At 37.8% G+C, this 16,844-nt stretch overlaps 1 protein-coding gene across 1 annotated transcript in view; it reads right to left on the bottom strand.

The window, feature by feature from the left end:
* Positions 1-7,709: 7,709 nt before the first annotated feature.
* Positions 7,710-16,844, bottom strand: part of LOC101439781 (cytochrome P450 2J2-like) — a 69,431-nt gene continuing 60,296 nt past the window's right edge. The window contains exon 9 of the mRNA XM_004484534.4: positions 7,710-13,070. Within this exon, the coding sequence (XP_004484591.1) occupies positions 12,880-13,070 (191 nt within the window). The 3' untranslated portion in view covers positions 7,710-12,879. The remainder of the gene's footprint in view (positions 13,071-16,844) is intronic.

Below are 16,844 nucleotides of genomic sequence, written 5' to 3'. Positions count from 1 at the left end.
GTGCTGATGGAAAATATCAGAAATTGGTTGGTTTTTATACAGGGTATTTATTTAGGGTAGGAGCTTACAGGTAACAGGCCATAAAGCATAAATTACTTTCCTCACCAAAGTCTATTTCACATGTTGGAACATGATGGCTGCCAACGTCTGTGAGGGTTCCGGTTTCCTGGGTTCCTCCCTTCCTGGGACTTGCTTCTCTTTCCTCTGTGAGCTTACTTTCTGGGGCTCCAGCTTAAACCTTCAGCATCAAACTCCAACATCAAAACTCCAACATTAAAAACCCTCAACTCTGTCCTTTGCCATGCCTTTTATTTGCAAGTCCCCACCCACCAAGGAGTGAGTACTCAACACCCTACTAACACAAGAGGTTTACTTGATTACTTAATCAAGTAATCCAGTATAATCACATATGCCCAGAGGAAAAGACAGGTTTACAAACATAATCCAATATTTCTTTTTGGAATTCATCAAATAATATTAAACTGCTACAACTGGGTTTGGTCCTGAGGACTTCTGATATGGAAAGAAGTTCCCTCACTTCAGTTCCTGGTTTCTGCTGTGCTTCACCTTGACTCTCCCCTTCGTCTCTCTTTTGTTGTTTCATCATCTTGCTGCGTGACTCACTTGTGCAGGCACTGGCTCACTGCATGGGCACTCAGCCTGCCACACGGGTACTCACAGAGGCACTCAGCTCACCGTGCGGGCACTTGGCTCACCATGCAGGCACTGGCTCAACATGCAGGTATTCTTTCTCTTCTTCTTTTTCACCAGGAAGCCCCAGGGATCGAACCTGGGTCCTCCCAAATGGTAGGCAGAAGCCCTATCACTTGAGCCACATCTGCTTTCCTCCATTGTAGTTTTAAAAACAGACAAACAAATCCCCAGGGTTCACCTGCTCTTCCATCCATCTCTCCCCCAGTTACATGGATAGTCTAACCCAATCTTCCACCATACTCCCCCTCATGTTCCAGCATCATCAAACCCAATCACATCAATGCACCAGTATCACCTCATTGACTGCCTGAACAACCCCCTTCTACCTTATCATAGGTTTTACCCATATTGAGCATCAGTTTACCACACTTTACTCCATTACTGTCTCCTTATAACCTGTCGTTCAGACTTTAGCTCTCTGAGGCTGCTCAACTTGCTATATCATATCAGTGAGGTCATGTCATATTTCTCTGTCAGTGACTGCTATACTTCACTCATCATAAGGTCTTCAAGATTCATCCATGTTGTCCCATGTGTTAATACTGAATTCCTTCTTACAGCTAAGTGATATTCCATTGTATGTATATACCACAATTTGCTTATCCATTTATCCGTTGATGGACACTTGGGTTGCTTCCAACTTTTGGCAATAGTGAATAATGCTGCTATGAACATTGGTGTGCATATATCTATTCATGTTCCTGCTTTCAATTCTTCTGGGTATATACCCAGAAATGGATGTCTGTATTATATGTCAGTTCTATAGTTAGCTTCCTGAGGAACCACCAAACTGTCCTCCACTATGACTGCACCATTCTACATTACCACCAACAGAAGACAAGTGTTCTCTCTCTTTCACAACCTCTCCAACACCTGGATTAATAGTTCATTGTTTTTTTAATAGCCACCAGTCTAATATGTAAGAGATGATATCTCATTTGATTTGCATTTCCTTAATAGCTTATGATGTTGAGCATCTTTTCATGTGCTTTTTAGCCATTTAGATTTCTTCTTTGGAGAAGGGTCTATTCAAATCTCTTGCCCATTTTTTAAAATAGGTTGTCCTTTTATTTTTGAGATATAGGGTTTCTTTATATATGCTGTATATTAGATCCTTATTGGATAAATGGTTACCAAATATTTTCTCCCATTGCGTAGGCCACCTTTTCATTTTCTCGGCAAACTCTTTTAAGGCACTAAAGTTTTTACCTTTGAGGAGGTCCCATTTATCTATTTTTTCTTCTGTTGCTACTGTTTGGGGTGTGAAGTTTATGAATCCATTTCCTACTATGAGATCTCACAGATGCTGCCTACATTATCTTCTAGGAGCTTTATGGTCTTGGTTTTTATATTTTGGTCTTTGTTCCATCATGAATTAATTTTTGTATAGGGCATGAGATGGAGATCCTCCATCATTCTTTTGGATATGGATATCCAGTTCTGCAAGCACCATTTGTTGAAGAGACCATTCTGTCCCAGTTGAATGGGCTTGGTGGCCTTGTTGAATACCAGTTGTTCTTATATGCAAGGATCTATATCAGAACACTTAATTGGATTCTATTGGTCAGATATTGGTATATCTATCCTTGTGCCAATACATGAAATTTTGGCTGCTGTAGCTTGGTAGTATGTTAAGCTATATTATTTAAAGCTACTATATTTTGTGCTTCCTTTATTCCAGCACTTTAAATTATTTCCTCATTTATGCAGGTTTGTAAAAAATAGTTGTGAAAATGATTTTCAGAAAAGGTCAAGTGTTCCATGTTCTACATTTCTTGGAAAAGTTTAATTCTATCACTGCTGGTGGATGCCCAATAAATGTTTGAATACGATCATATGAAGATAATGTGCCAGATATGCAAGGATGGACACAGAAATGAACTCCTGTTTCACTTTAAAGCCTGTTCCCATGATTCCCAAAAGGAATGCTTCTAGGAATCTAAATTTCTGAATAACTGAACAAAAACATGGGTCCTATTATCATTACATTATTTTGTGACTAGTTCACAGACAATGATCCAAGGTTATAGACATGAACTGAGTAATATGATGACTGCTAGCCACATTGGATTTTTAAATATTAGTTTTAACTCATTACAATTAAAATTTGGTTCTTCATTTGCACCAGCCACATTTCAAATGTTCACTAGTCATATGTGTCTAAATGTTATCATATTGAATATTGGAGATATAGAACGTTCCTATTATCAGAGAGAATTCTATTAGACAGTTCAATTCTATATTTCTGGGTAACTAGAGAATGTAAACATTCCACATCTTTCTCTGAAGTTCCAGGTGATTTGCAGTCACAGAAATATAGAAAACTGAAATGCAGACATTACACTCTGGCACACAGCGACATGTGTGTAAACAGTGAGACTCAAGTGAGCTGTAGCTTTGCAAGTTAAATGTCCCATTCCCCTACCCGCCCGGGTTTCAGCAACTTGCTACTAAGAGGTAAAACCTGCAAATTAGACCTCTTGCCTCTACTCAGACATCCTCCTCTTCCATAAAACACTCCGTGGTTTCTCAAGAGGAGATACATTTTTCTAAACTTTTAAAAATCTTTGTCTGTACTCCTTTAATGTGACCTAACTTGTTTATTCGTCTACCTCACTAGACTGAGTTTCTTGAGTCCAGGGCCACATCTGGTTCATGTCTGTTTTCCCCACAGTATTTAGCATAGTATTTTTAACACAGTTAACAAATATAGGGTGCATTGAACTAGGTTTTTCTGATAAGACAGAATGTATTCTTTGGACTTCCGGTCTCTAACAGTTCTGAAGAGCTCATTGCAAAGAATATCTCAATAGCAGGAAATTAGGAGACCTGGGTTTTAATTTCAGCTTCATGACTCCCCAGGACTTATCTCTAAGCATTTTCCTGTTCTTATCACATGTATCGGTACTTCATTCCTTTATATTGCTTGATAATATTACCTTCTATTATAGGTGTATACCACATTTGATTTATCCATTTATCAGTTGATGAGTATTTAAGTTGTTTCCACTTTTTGGCTATTATGAAAAATGCTGCTATGAACAATGCTAAAACATATGTTGATATCTGTTTTCTATTCTCCTGGGGATAAATCTATGAGAAAGTGAAATTACTGGACCATATAATAATATATGACGAACTGAGAAATTGTTTCACAAAGTGGCTGAAATGTTCCACAACTCCACCAAAATGTATGAGGGTTCTAATTTTCCACATCTTCACCAACACTTGATATTGTCTATATTGCTTCAGCTAATCTAGTGAGAGTTAAGTAGCATCTCATTTTGATTTTAGTTGCTGTAGAGATTAATGAGGTTGACCATTTTTTCATGCGTACTGGCCATTTGTATATCTTCTTTGAAGAAATAGCTCTTCAAATACCAATTTTTAAAAATTGCAATACTGGTTTTGGTATTGTTGAATTGTAAAAGCTCTTTAAGTATCCTTGATAGGGTCTTTTATCCGATATATGATTTCCATATTATTTTCTAACATCCTGTGAGTTTTCTCTTCACTTTCTTGGTGGTATAACAAAAGTTTAATTTTGATTAATCACAATTTTTCAAGTTTCTAAATATTTGAAAAGACAATTCTTTTCCTGTTGAATTGTCTTGGCACCTGTTTTGCAAATCACCTGATTGTAAATAACTCCTTATTTCTGAGCTCTCAGATCTCTTCCATTGTTTATACTTAGCCAGTAACATGTTGACTTGATTACTGTAGCTTTGAGGTAAATTTTGAAAGAGAAATGTATGCCCTTTCCAAATTTGTTTTTCTTTTTCAAGGTTGTTTGGTTATTTTGGTTTTTCCCATTTCCATAAGTATTTTAGAATTAGCTTGGCAATACCAGAAAAGCTAGCCAGAATTTTTATAGGAATTGCTTGAAGCTGTAGATCAAGTTGGGTAATAATGCCATCTATACCACATTAAGTCTTCTGATCCATGAATATTGGATAGCTTTCCATTATTTGCTCTTTAAATTCTTTCAATAATATTTTGTAGTTTTTAGTGTACTTCATTTGTTAAATTTTATTTAAGTTATTTTTGATGGTATTATAAAGGGAATTTTTTTCTTAATAGTTTATGTCCACCCTCACTGCTTTTATTACACATTGTCCTGAAGGTTTTAGCCAGGGAAATTAGGCACGAAAAAGAAATAAAAGACATTCAAATTGGAAAGTACCAGTGTATTTGTCTGCAGATAAGTTGATTTTTTATATAGAAAATCATCAGGAATCAACCAAAAAGCTTTAAGAACTAAGAAAATTTGGTATTTGTCTTGTATCTGCAAATTTGCTGAATTTACTTAATAGCTCCAGTAGCTTTCTTGTGGGTTATTTGAGATTTTCTCTATATAGGATTATATTATCTTTAAATAGAGATAATTTTACTTTTTCTTTTCCAATGTGCATGCTTTTAATTTATTTTTCTTGTCCAGTTCTAGTATAATATTGTACAATAGTGGTGATAGAGGGCATCCTTGTCTTGGTCTTGACATTCAGGGGAAAGTTTCCAGTCTTTTAACATTGATTTTGATGTTAACTGTGGTTTTTTAATATATTCCCTTTAACATGTTGAAGAAGTGCCCTTCTATTCCTAGGTTTCCAAAGATTTATCAGAAAGTGTACAGGATTTGGTCAAATATTTCTTTATCAATTGAGATGATCACGTGTTTTTTTTTTTTCCCTTCATCCTAACAATGTGGTGTATTACATTGATTGTTATTCTCATGTTGAACCTCCCTGACATTCCTGGGAAAAATGCCACTTGGTTGTGGTATATCTTTAAAATATACCATTGAGTTCGGTTTGCTAGTAATTTGTTTGGAACTCTTGCATATATAGTCATAATAATATTGATCTGTAATGGTCTTTCCTTTGATGTCTTTATGTGTCTTTTGTGTTAGGGTGATGTTGACATCATAGAATGAGTTAGGGAGTTTTCCATGCTCTTCTATTTTTTTTGGAAGAATTTGATAAGGATTGTTATTAATTTTTCTTTATAGGTTTGGTACAGTTCAACAGTGAAGCCATCTGGTCCTGATGTGGTGGTCTGAAGGTCTGGTGGTTTGAAGATGCATGTACCCCAGAAAAACATGTTCATCAGTATAATCCATTCCAGTGGGTTTGAACCCATTTTAAGTATATCACTGATGTTGATACTTCAGTTAAGGCATGACCCATATCAGTCATGATAGGTTTTCATCTTATTAATGGAATCCTTTTAAGAGGAATGAAATTCAGACACAGATACAGAAAGTCACTGGGAGTAAGATACTGAAATTCAATGAAATGCAGAAGAGAAGCAAGAGAGGAGACACTGCCATATGACAAAGGTGCCAAGGAATCCTAGCATCCAGTTGCAGTAAATAACTGCAACTGGGAATGCTTTCTTTGGGAAGAAAGCATCAGCTTGATCTTCCTTGATTTGGATTTTCCCAGCTTCAAAATGATGCGCTATTAAATTCGCATTGTTTAACCTGACCTATTTCATGATATTTTTCTTCAGCAGCCTAGGAAACTAAAGCAAGAAGTTTTGATTACTAATTCAATCTCTTGTTACTGGTCAGAAGGGATTGTCTATTTCTTCTTAAGTTAATTTAGGTATTTTGTGTATTTATAGGATTTGTATATTTCACCTAGGTTATCTAATCTGTTATCAGAAAATGTACATAGTTTTTGTTATAATACAATCATTTTTATTTCTGTAATATTAGTAATAATGTCCCACTTTCATTTCTGACCCTAGTTACTTGTGCACTCTCTCTATTTGTCAGTCTATCAGAAAATTTTTCTCTTGTTTTTCTATTCTTTAGGTCATTTACCTCCACTTTATTATTTCTTATCTTCTTCTACCTTTGGATGTAGTTTGTTTTTCTTTCCTAATTCCTCAATGTGTGAAGTCAGGTTATTAATTTTAGATTTCATTTTTCAATGTAGACCAGTACAGATAAAAATTTTCCTCTGAGCATTGCATTTGCTACACTCCATTAAGTTTTAGTATATTGTGTTTTGTTATCTTTCATCATCAAGAAATTTCCATTTTCCCTTGTGATTTATTCTATGATCCATTGGTTGTTTGAGTGTCTTGTATCATTTCCACATATTTGTGAATTCTACACTTTTCCTTCTTTTTCTGATTCAAGCTTTATTCCTTTGTATAAAGAAAAGATGCATTGATGTCAATCTTTTGAATTTTGAGACTTATGTTTTTGCCTAATATATGGTCTATCATGGAGAGTGATCTTTGTGCACTTGAGGTGAACATGTATACTTTCATTGTTGGGTAGACTGTTCATTATAAGTCTGTCATGCCTTATTGATTTGTAGCAGAAATACAGTGTCTTTGTTTTCATTTATGCCATTGTATTTTCTATTTTCTCTTGTGATTAAGTTCTTTGACCTGTTAGTTATTTGGGAGAGTCTTTTTAAATTTCAAGTTACTGGCTAGCATCCTTTCACTTCAGCCAGAAGGACACCCATTCTTACTTTTTTTAATGACACAACTGCTGTAAAAAAAAATCTCTCAGTTTTGCCTATCTCATTGTGTCTTAGTTTTCCCTTTGATCTTACAGGATATTTTTGCTCAGTATAGAATTCTTGGTTGACAGTGTTTTTCTATTAGCACTTTGAATGTATCACCTCTCTGCCTTCCAGTTTCTGTAGTTTCAGGTAAGAAACTAGCTGTTCATCTTATTGAGGATCCTGTACATGGTGAATCATTTTTCCTTGTTGCTTTCCAGATTCTCTGATTCTTTTTGGTTTTCAACCATTTGGTCATGCTGTAGCTAGAGATGAATCTCTGTATGTTTATTAAAATTATCATATTGAAGTTTGTTGTGATTTTGGTGTCCACAAATTAATGTTTTCCCTATAATTTGGGAAGTTTTGTGCCATTATTTCTTCAAGAATTCTTTATTCCCCTTTCCCTCTACCCTGTTCTTTTGGTGTTCCTACAGGTTTCTGAGGCTGTTAATTTTCTTTCATTCTCTTCTCTTTCTGTTCCTTAGACTGGATAATCTAGATGGAGTTATCATCAAACTCATTGATTTCTTCTTCGTTCTTGTCAAAAATGCTGCTGAGCACCTCTACTATAATTTTCAATATGGCCATAGTATTTTCAACTCCATCACTTTTGCTGTTTGTGTAAGTGCTTTTATAGCTTTATCTATTTTGTGAGAAATTGTTCACACACTTATTATATTTAATTATATAGACAAGGTTTCTTTTAGGTGTTTGAACATATTATTATTAGCTGATTTAAAGTTCTTGCTTAGTATATGCAATGTCTGGGATTCTTCAGGAGCCGTTTCTATTGACTTCTTTTTATCCTGTGAATGGGCCAAACCTTTCTGGTTTTTAAATTTTGCATGGTCTGTAATTTTTGGTTGAAAATTTGATATTTATAATAATATTTTTTGGAAACTCCAGAAATTAGAATCTCCCCGGCCCAGGTTTGTTATTGTTACTCTTTGTTCTTGCTTTTGTTATATCTTGTTTAGGGACTGTCTTGGACTTATTCTCTAAAATTGGTATTATCTATAATATATGGCCACTGAACTATATGCTGTATTATCATAGTGTTCAGTAGTGACTGGACAGAGGTTTCCTTAAATACCTGGAACCAGTAAGTCTCCTAGCCTTTGCCAAGAGACTCATGATATTTTTGTGGCATGACATACATATTGCAGAATGTGATTTCAACTCTTTTTTCTTAGCCCTCACTTTCTGCCTCTGTAGATAGATACCCAAAGTCAGTCAGATGTGAGGAATTTGGTCCTCAGGTCTTTTATGGACATAATCATAGCCCTTGCATGTCATGATCTCCCAGATTCCCAGAAATATGGCAGAGCTTTTCATATCCCCAATGCACAATTCCTTCCCTATTTTATTCTTTTGATATTAAAGTATCAGGAAGTGGACTTGGCCCAGTGGTTAGGGCGTCCGTCTACCACATGGGAGGTCTGTGGTTCAAACCCCGGGCCTGCTTGACCCATGTGGAGCTGGACCATGTGCAGTGTTGATGCGTGCAAGGAATGCCGTGCCACGAAGGGGTGTCCCCCGCGTAGGGGAGTCCCACGCGCAAGGAGTGCGCCCTGTAAGGAGAGCCACCCAGCGTGAAAGAAAGTTCAGCCTGCCCGAGAATGGAGCCACACACACGGAGAGCTGACAAAACAAGATGACGCAACAAAAAGAAATGCAGATTCCTGTGCCGCTGACAAAAACAGAAGGGGACAAAGAAGAACTCACAGCAAATAGACACAGAGAACAGATAACTGGGGCAGGGGGGAAGGGGAGAGAAATAAATAAAATAAACAAATCTTTAAAAAAATATTATAGTACCAACTATATTGCCATCTTTGGCTAAGGAAATATAAAAGGCTGCTGAGTTTTTCAACAAATGCCTAGTGGTAGGACTGTGTTGTTTGTACAGAGTGAGCTATGAATTAGGTCAAATAAAAATAAGCCTAAAAATGGAGCTTTTCAGGAAGTTGCCAGGCAGGTCGAATAGTGTCAGTTTTCTGAAATAGGCTTTTGGTATGCTCCAGACCCATTCTGTCCCCTCCAGCGGCTGCTTGGCTGTTGTTTTCAGAGCTACCTAGGTTACAAGGCAGTGTCTTTCAAGGATACTACAGAGCTGGGAATAGGAGCATGAGAACAAGGCAAGTTAAAATGCCACAAAGCTTTTTATTCTTAGTGAGATTCATCTGTTTTATTTTATATTTAGAATAATTGCTCAGATTTTTGCAAACCTTTGCTTAATTTCCAGAATTTTGGAAAATTTGATGTTGACAGTTCTTGTCAATGTTCTCTGCTTTTACGTAATGGATTTTTAGAGGTCCTTACTCTGCCATTTCTGAAGTGCTTCTCTTTACAAATCAGATTTTTGGAAGAGTAACTGAAATTAGTTATCAGTCTTCAGAGCCCACATTTCCTAGTATTGCAAATAAGGCACACAGAAGTTTAGGGCTTGCTGCAGAGTAACCGACAATTTGTGACACACTGCTGCATTACTATTTCTGCTCTGCCTCACTTGGCTGCTTCCAATCCCTCTGTTCAAAACATTTACTATGCATCCAAAACTGTTAGGTATTGTGCCTATGTGAACAAAAGTTCAATATAATGGAAGATTACACAAGTATAGAAATTGTGCCTGAAGAAAATTCTCAGGAAATGGGGGAGGGAGAAATTAACTGGCTGAGAGAGTTGAGGAAAAGGTCCTCAGGGAGTTGATGTTTAAGCTGTGTCTTACTGAAAGAATAACAACCAGCCAAGAGGAGCTGGACATTTCCTGCAGAGAAAATTGCTGATATAAAGACCTGAAGACAGCTCATTTAAGGAGGTGTGTAAATAATAAACTAACCAGATGCAAATCTTATTGATCAAAATGATTATTTTTAGGACTGAATGCAATAAGAACATCTGTTGTCTAAGAGAGACCAGAAAAGCGATGGACTCTGCCTGAAATTTCTTTAGGGACAAAATCAGAAGTCCACAAAATGTTCTGGTGGTGGGGAGGATTAAAGCTTACATAATATGAGTCCCATGACATCAGTCTGTTTGTTATACAAACAGTAGCTCATGATTTTAAGTTTTAGCCTCACTGCCACACAGTGAAATTTCTACTCTTGTACTCACGTTTTAAAAGAAAAAAAACTGGACATTGTAGGCCTAAATATCTTGCTCAAGGTTACAGTAAGGGATTTGGGAAAGACAAATTCCAGTGTCCCTGGATACTCATCTCCACCCCAAACTCTATTTGGTTAAGCTTTAGGTTGACTTGTGTACCCCAAAGAGATATGTTCAAATCCTAATCTCCTGTCCCATGTATGTGTGAATGTAACCTTATTTGCAAATAGTGTCTTTGATGATGTAATTAGTTAAGATGAGGTCAAACTGGAATAGGGTGGTCTCTATTCCAATATGAGAGGTGGATTTTAAAAAATAGGAAATTTGGACAAAGGATGAGACAGAAACACAGATAAAGGAGGCAAATTCATATCATGATGAAGACAGAGACTGAAGTGCAGCAGCTACCAGCTAAGGAATGCCAAGGATTGCTGGCAAACACCAGAAGCTGGAAGAGGCAAGGAAGGGTTCTCCCCTCCAGGTTTCAGAGGGAGCAGGACCCTGTTGGCACATTGATTCTGGACTTCTGTCCTCAGAACTATGAGACAATAGATCTCCAAGTTTTAAGTCAGCCAGTTTGTAGAGCCTTGTCTCAAAAACCTAGGAAATGATTCAGGTTTGAATTAGCTCAAAGGAAGAGCGGTTTGACACCAGAGAAAGAGCTCTGGAGTTTTGGCTGCAGAAAGCCACCTCTCACCCAGGAAGCTGTCCTTATTAGATAGTCACCTAGTCACCCCATCTTCCCTCTTTATTAATATCTTGGGCAATGTGAGGGTGAGTCTCTCCTGGAGGCCCCTGTCTGATGCATGCAGGCCAGCTATGCCCAACCCCAGCACATTTCTGTAAGAACTCAGAGTGCGTGTCCTATTTCTCTGCACTTACTGTTCCACCGAACTCCTACTTAGTTTTAAATTTAAATGGCACAGTATGTCCTTGTTGCTTTGTAGGACAGTGAAGAAGTGAAAATTCATATTCTAGGTTGTCTAACTTAAAAATGTGCCTCTTCAAACAAAACAAAAATAGAAAGCAAGTTCTCAGACATTGGGAAACTTCAATGTCTAGTTTCATTGTTTTATACTAGGATAGAGTTGGGCTATTTTTTAGAGGTACAACTTTCAAGTGGGTTATAAATTAAATGCACTTGGGTGGCATTTCTTGCCTTTCCTTCTCTCTTCTATCAGGTAAGAATGACTAAAGCCTCTTCCTACACATTAAGAAGCCCAAACATTGCTGTCTTCCAGAACACCTTCTTTTCTAGCTCTCCCAGACTAACTTAAACTAACACCAAACAAACAGGCTCTTCCTCAATCCTTTTGTCTGTTGCCCTTCCTCATGGTGTCAGTTCAACTGGCTTTCTTCTGATTCCCTGGTTGGAGATGGTGTGGATTCTGGGCCACAGAAAAGAAGAGCCTCATGGCTTCATGGTCCATTCTGTTTTTGTAGTTGTTGTATCTCTTTAAATTATTTCAGTTTAACTACTCTGGGAAAATGATCTTTTCTTATGGGTTAGTACAGTTCACAAGGTTCTTTGTTTTTTGCATGGGAGTCGGGACCAAAACTCAAAGTTACCCAGTCTTCCCATTTATGACTATCACCTCCTGAGAACGATATACACAGAGAGGTTGAGTAGGATCCTGGCACTTGTTTTGGTGCTATATGTTCTACCAGGGTGCAAATGAATATAGGTTGGTAATACTTGCAATCCAAAAGCTTAAAGTATGTACACCCACTACACAGCTAAATCATGGTGTAAATCATAATGGGAATAAATGCATGATGGAGGGATTAAGGCAATGAGACTGAAGAATACAGCTACTCATCAAGATGGAAAATACTTCACACTTTTTCCCTAACCTGCTTCCCATGTTTAGTTAATTGTGGTCACATACTACTTGACCCCAATCCAAGACCAAGATAGTATTTCCTTATGTAAACCACAGATAGTGCTTAACAACTCTTGCTTTCCATGTTTGTAAATAGGAAATGTTGTATTCCCTGCTGACTCCAAAGGCCATTCTTGGGCACAAGCAAGATAAAATATGCACCATGCTACCAAATGTGAGAGTCTTTAGGGCTAACCTATGGCTGCGACCCAGGTTATAACATCTAACTTTTATCAACCATTTGCACCACTTTGAATGAACTGAGATGTATCAACAGACCACAAGCAAGGAATGACTATGGAAGGAGGAAGAGGATAATAACTATAATTTTATGATATAGTTTATGATTTGCAAACCATCTAAAGTCCATTATTTTCTTTGATTCTTATATGAACTCTCTTTAGGGAAAAAATCATTATCCTTTCATCATCCAGGTGATTATATTTCATTTTCATTTCATGAAAAGGTAAATCATTTGGAATGTAAATAAATCATCAAAGATATCAGAGCTGGGATTTGGATCTAGGCTCTTCTCTGTCCACTTCCTGTGATTTTTCCTAAGGACCACATTCATTCTGTCCTCCACTTCTGAGAAAGTACCAGCATCTTCAGAACATATTTCATGATTCTTCTTACTTTCCTTTCCTTTGTTCTTAACCAGCAGTATCACCCCTAGGAATGGCACAGAGGCGGTGTTTGAGTGGGGAGATGGTGAGGCCCATTCTGAACTGCAGGCTCAGCTTCTCATTCTTTGGTGGCCTGAAGGTAAATTTTTGCATAAGGGAAGTGAAGAAAATGAACAGTTCAGACCTGGCCAACTGTTCTCCAAGGCATGCTCGTTTTCCTGAAAGACAGAAATAGTAAGACTGAGTTATCTTCCAGGTTGAGGAGGTATGCAGCAGAGAATGAATGCCTGCTTAAAATTGGAGCAGCCATGACTTAGGACCTCAGATACTGAAGAAGTGAGTTGAAAGCATTTTCCCAGCACTCTCCCATTTTAGCATAGGAGACTTTTAAAGTCAGATCTATTTGCATTTGGACCAGGTTCCTGAATCCAATTCTTTAAGTTGCTATTTTATATTATAAAGACCAGGAGAGCTCTTTGATATCTCTGATATCTGATATGCCTTGAGTAGCAGAAGACTATTCTATGGATGTAATGGGGCTCTTTCCAACTCTGACAGACATTCCTGCAAATTCTGAGCAAAGGAAGGACCTGCTATGCCCCTGAAGCTGGCCCATGCAAAGTGCTGATGCGTGCAACGAGTGCCCTGCCACGCAGGGGTGCCCCCGTGTAGGGGAGCCCCACGTGCAAGGAGTGCGCCCCATAAGGAGAGTCACTCAGCATGAAAGAAAGTGCAGCCTGCCCAAGAATGGCGCTGTACAAACGGAGAGCTGACACAGCAAGATGACGCAATAAAAGAAACACAGATTCCCAGTGCTGCTGATAGGGATGGAAGCGGTCACAGAAGAACACACAGCGAATGGACACAGAGAACAGACAACTGGGGTGGGGGGGGGGGGGGAAGGGAGAGAAATAAATAAAATAAATCTTTTAAAAATATATCACACAACATACTAAAATGGCATTATTTTTTTCAGTCCTTAAAAAAGGGAATTGTCCAAAAGTAAAAGCAAGCAAATAGGAGAACAGTTTTGAAATGACAAGACATATTTCCCTGTTTTCTGGTGACATCACTGACATGGATGGACTCAAGAATTCAAGAGGTCTTCTTTAGTGGAACTGCTTTAGTCTCCCTGACTCTCACTTTTCTACCAAAGAGCTGTCTTTCTTCCTTCCAATGTGTAACCCAAGGCTAGACACTCTGTCCATTACTCACACATGGTCCTGCCATGGCCACATCCCATGCCTTAAGTGAGTGGAGAATTGGAGGCAGGAGGGAGATCCAATTCAACTTCTTCCCCTTTCTAGCCATGTGATTTGGGGAAAATTAAGTAACCTTGAAGGCATGAGAAAAATGTTTATTTGTTGTGTGTTTGCTTTGTGTGCATGTGTGTGTGCTTAATATAAGAACTTTATTTTTTCTAAATTAATTTATTGAAGAATATCACTCATACATAAGCATACATAAACAATAAGTCTATAGTAATAGTTGTGAACTTACAAAACAAATATATATAACAACATACAGGACTCTCATAACTCACCCTACCACCAATCACTTGCATTGTTGTTAAACTTTTTAACTAATAATCAAAGAGCATTGTCAAAATATTACTACTAGCCAAAGTATTTTTCCCCAAACAACCCTATTATTATCTTTATATCGTTTATATAGGAACATACATAAACAATTAAGAGTATAGTAAAAGTTGTGAACTTACAAAGCAAGCATTTCTAACATCATACAGGGGTCCCATACAACAACCCTCCACTAACAACTTAAAATCTTACTACTAATTATAGTTCATGTCTTACATTTGGTGTGTTTTTTCTCCAACCCACCATATTATTATTTTTTAAATATATTTTCTATGACAGGAATGGTACACTTATAAAACAATCATGCATATGTACAGAATTCTCTAACAACACCCCTCCATCAACACACCACACTGTGGTGGAACATCTGCTACAGATAAGATAGTATTGTCTGATTGTTACCATGTCCATAGTGTACATTTGGCTCACATTTTCCTCACTGCCTCATTATCAACACATCTTTCGCATAGGTGCAAGAATATTAATTATTACTGCTAACCACAGTCCATATGTCACTGCAGCTGGATTTTTCCCATGCTTTTACACATTCCCAACACCCTGCAGTAGTGATGTGCATTTGCTGTAGCTCACAAAGGACACTCTGGCTTCTGTACCATCAATCACAATTCTCATCCACCTCTTGATTTACTGTGCTATTCAGTTCCTAGATTATTCTCTAGCATTCTGTCAATTGGCATTTACATACCTAGACTACCATTTTCAGTCACATCCCCATTTATAAACTAGCTGTTACTCACTATGTGGTATCATCCACTCTATACATTTCCACACTTTTACAGTAAAGCTAATTAAAACTTCTACATACATTAAACATCAGTACTACATCTCAGTCCTCCTCTTGTCTTCTTTAAGAAACCACCACCTGCCACCAGGTCTTAAAGATATTTTCCAACAATTTCTTCTAAAAGTTTTATGGTTCTTGCTTTTATTTTTAGGTTTTTGATACACTTTGAGTTAATTTTTGAATAAGGTGTGAGATAGGGTTCTTCTTTCCTTCTTTCAGCTATGGATATCCAATTCTTTCGGCACCATTTGTTGAATGGACTGTTCTGCCTGAGCTGTGTGGATTTAACAGGCTAGTCAAAATATTGGTTCTTCTGAGGGTTACAGAGACCCACAGGTTCTATGGTCATGGCAGATGGAGTTCAGTGCCATGTCAGTTGGCCCTACTTTGGAGTTTGTGTTTCTGTGTGATGTAGCGGGACTCAGATGTGATCTTTGTTCACAAGTCTCTCCTGTTACTTTTACCACAATTGTAGTTGATGCTGGGGTTTAATATATACCCAAGGGACCTGAATCTCTGGAACAACCATGTGATAGCCAGGCCCTGAGCCTCAACAGACTTCAGCTCCTACACTCTGGTTTATTGGACCTACCCCAGTCAGCTAATATGGAGTTGAAGAAGGTCAACCATCACACCAGGGAGCCAAGAGTGTCTACAACTGAAAGCAGGAGGATTGCATCCAGCATCCCTCTTGATATAGATGTGGAGTGGACACAACCATTCCAAGGTCCACAGGATGGATGAATAGAGTATGGATTAGAGTGGACTTACTGATATTCTATTCATGAACTATTGTGATTAGTAATCGAAGAAAATGTGGCATTGATGTGGAGAAAGTGGCCATGGTGGCTACTGGGGGTAGGGAATGGGAAGAAGAGATGAAATGTGGGGGCATTTTCAGGACTTGGAATTGTCCTGGGTGGTGCTGCAGGGACAGTTACTGGACATTGTATGTCCTCCCATGGCCCACTGGGTGGAATGTGGGAGAGTGAGGGCTATGGTATGGACCATTGACCATGAGGTGCAGTGGTGCTCAGAGATATATTCACCAAATGTAATGAATGTCTCATGATGATGGAGGAGATTGTTGTTATGGGGGGAGGAGTGGGTTGAGGGGGATGGGGGGTATATGGGGAACTCATATTTTTTTAATGTAATATTAAAAAAATAAAGACCAAAAAAAAAATCACTTGACCATACATGTGAGGGTCTGCTTCTGAACCATTAATTTGGTTCCATTGGTCTATGTGTCTGTCTTTATGCCAGTACCATGCTGTTTGTATCACTATAGCTAGGTAATATGACATAAAGTCTGGAAATGAGGGTTCACTTTTCCTTTTTATGATCTTTCTGGATATTCAGGACACTTCACCCTTCCAAATAAACTTGATGATCGTTTTTTCAATTTTTTTTTAATGCTGGTGGAATTTTTATTGGGATTGCATTGAATCTGTATATCATTTTGAGTAGAATTGACATCTTAATGATATTTAGCCTTCCAATCCATGAGCATGGAATGTTCTTCCAGTTATTTACAACTTTTAAAATTTCTTTTAGCATTGTGCTTCAGTTTTCTGAATACAAGTGTT

The sequence above is a fragment of the Dasypus novemcinctus genome, chromosome 9 (genome assembly GCF_030445035.2).
Source record: "Dasypus novemcinctus isolate mDasNov1 chromosome 9, mDasNov1.1.hap2, whole genome shotgun sequence".
Classification (NCBI taxonomy): Eukaryota; Metazoa; Chordata; class Mammalia; order Cingulata; family Dasypodidae; genus Dasypus; species Dasypus novemcinctus.
The sequence above is the reverse complement of the archived record's forward strand: the minus strand, read 5'-3'. Positions and strand labels throughout refer to the sequence as shown.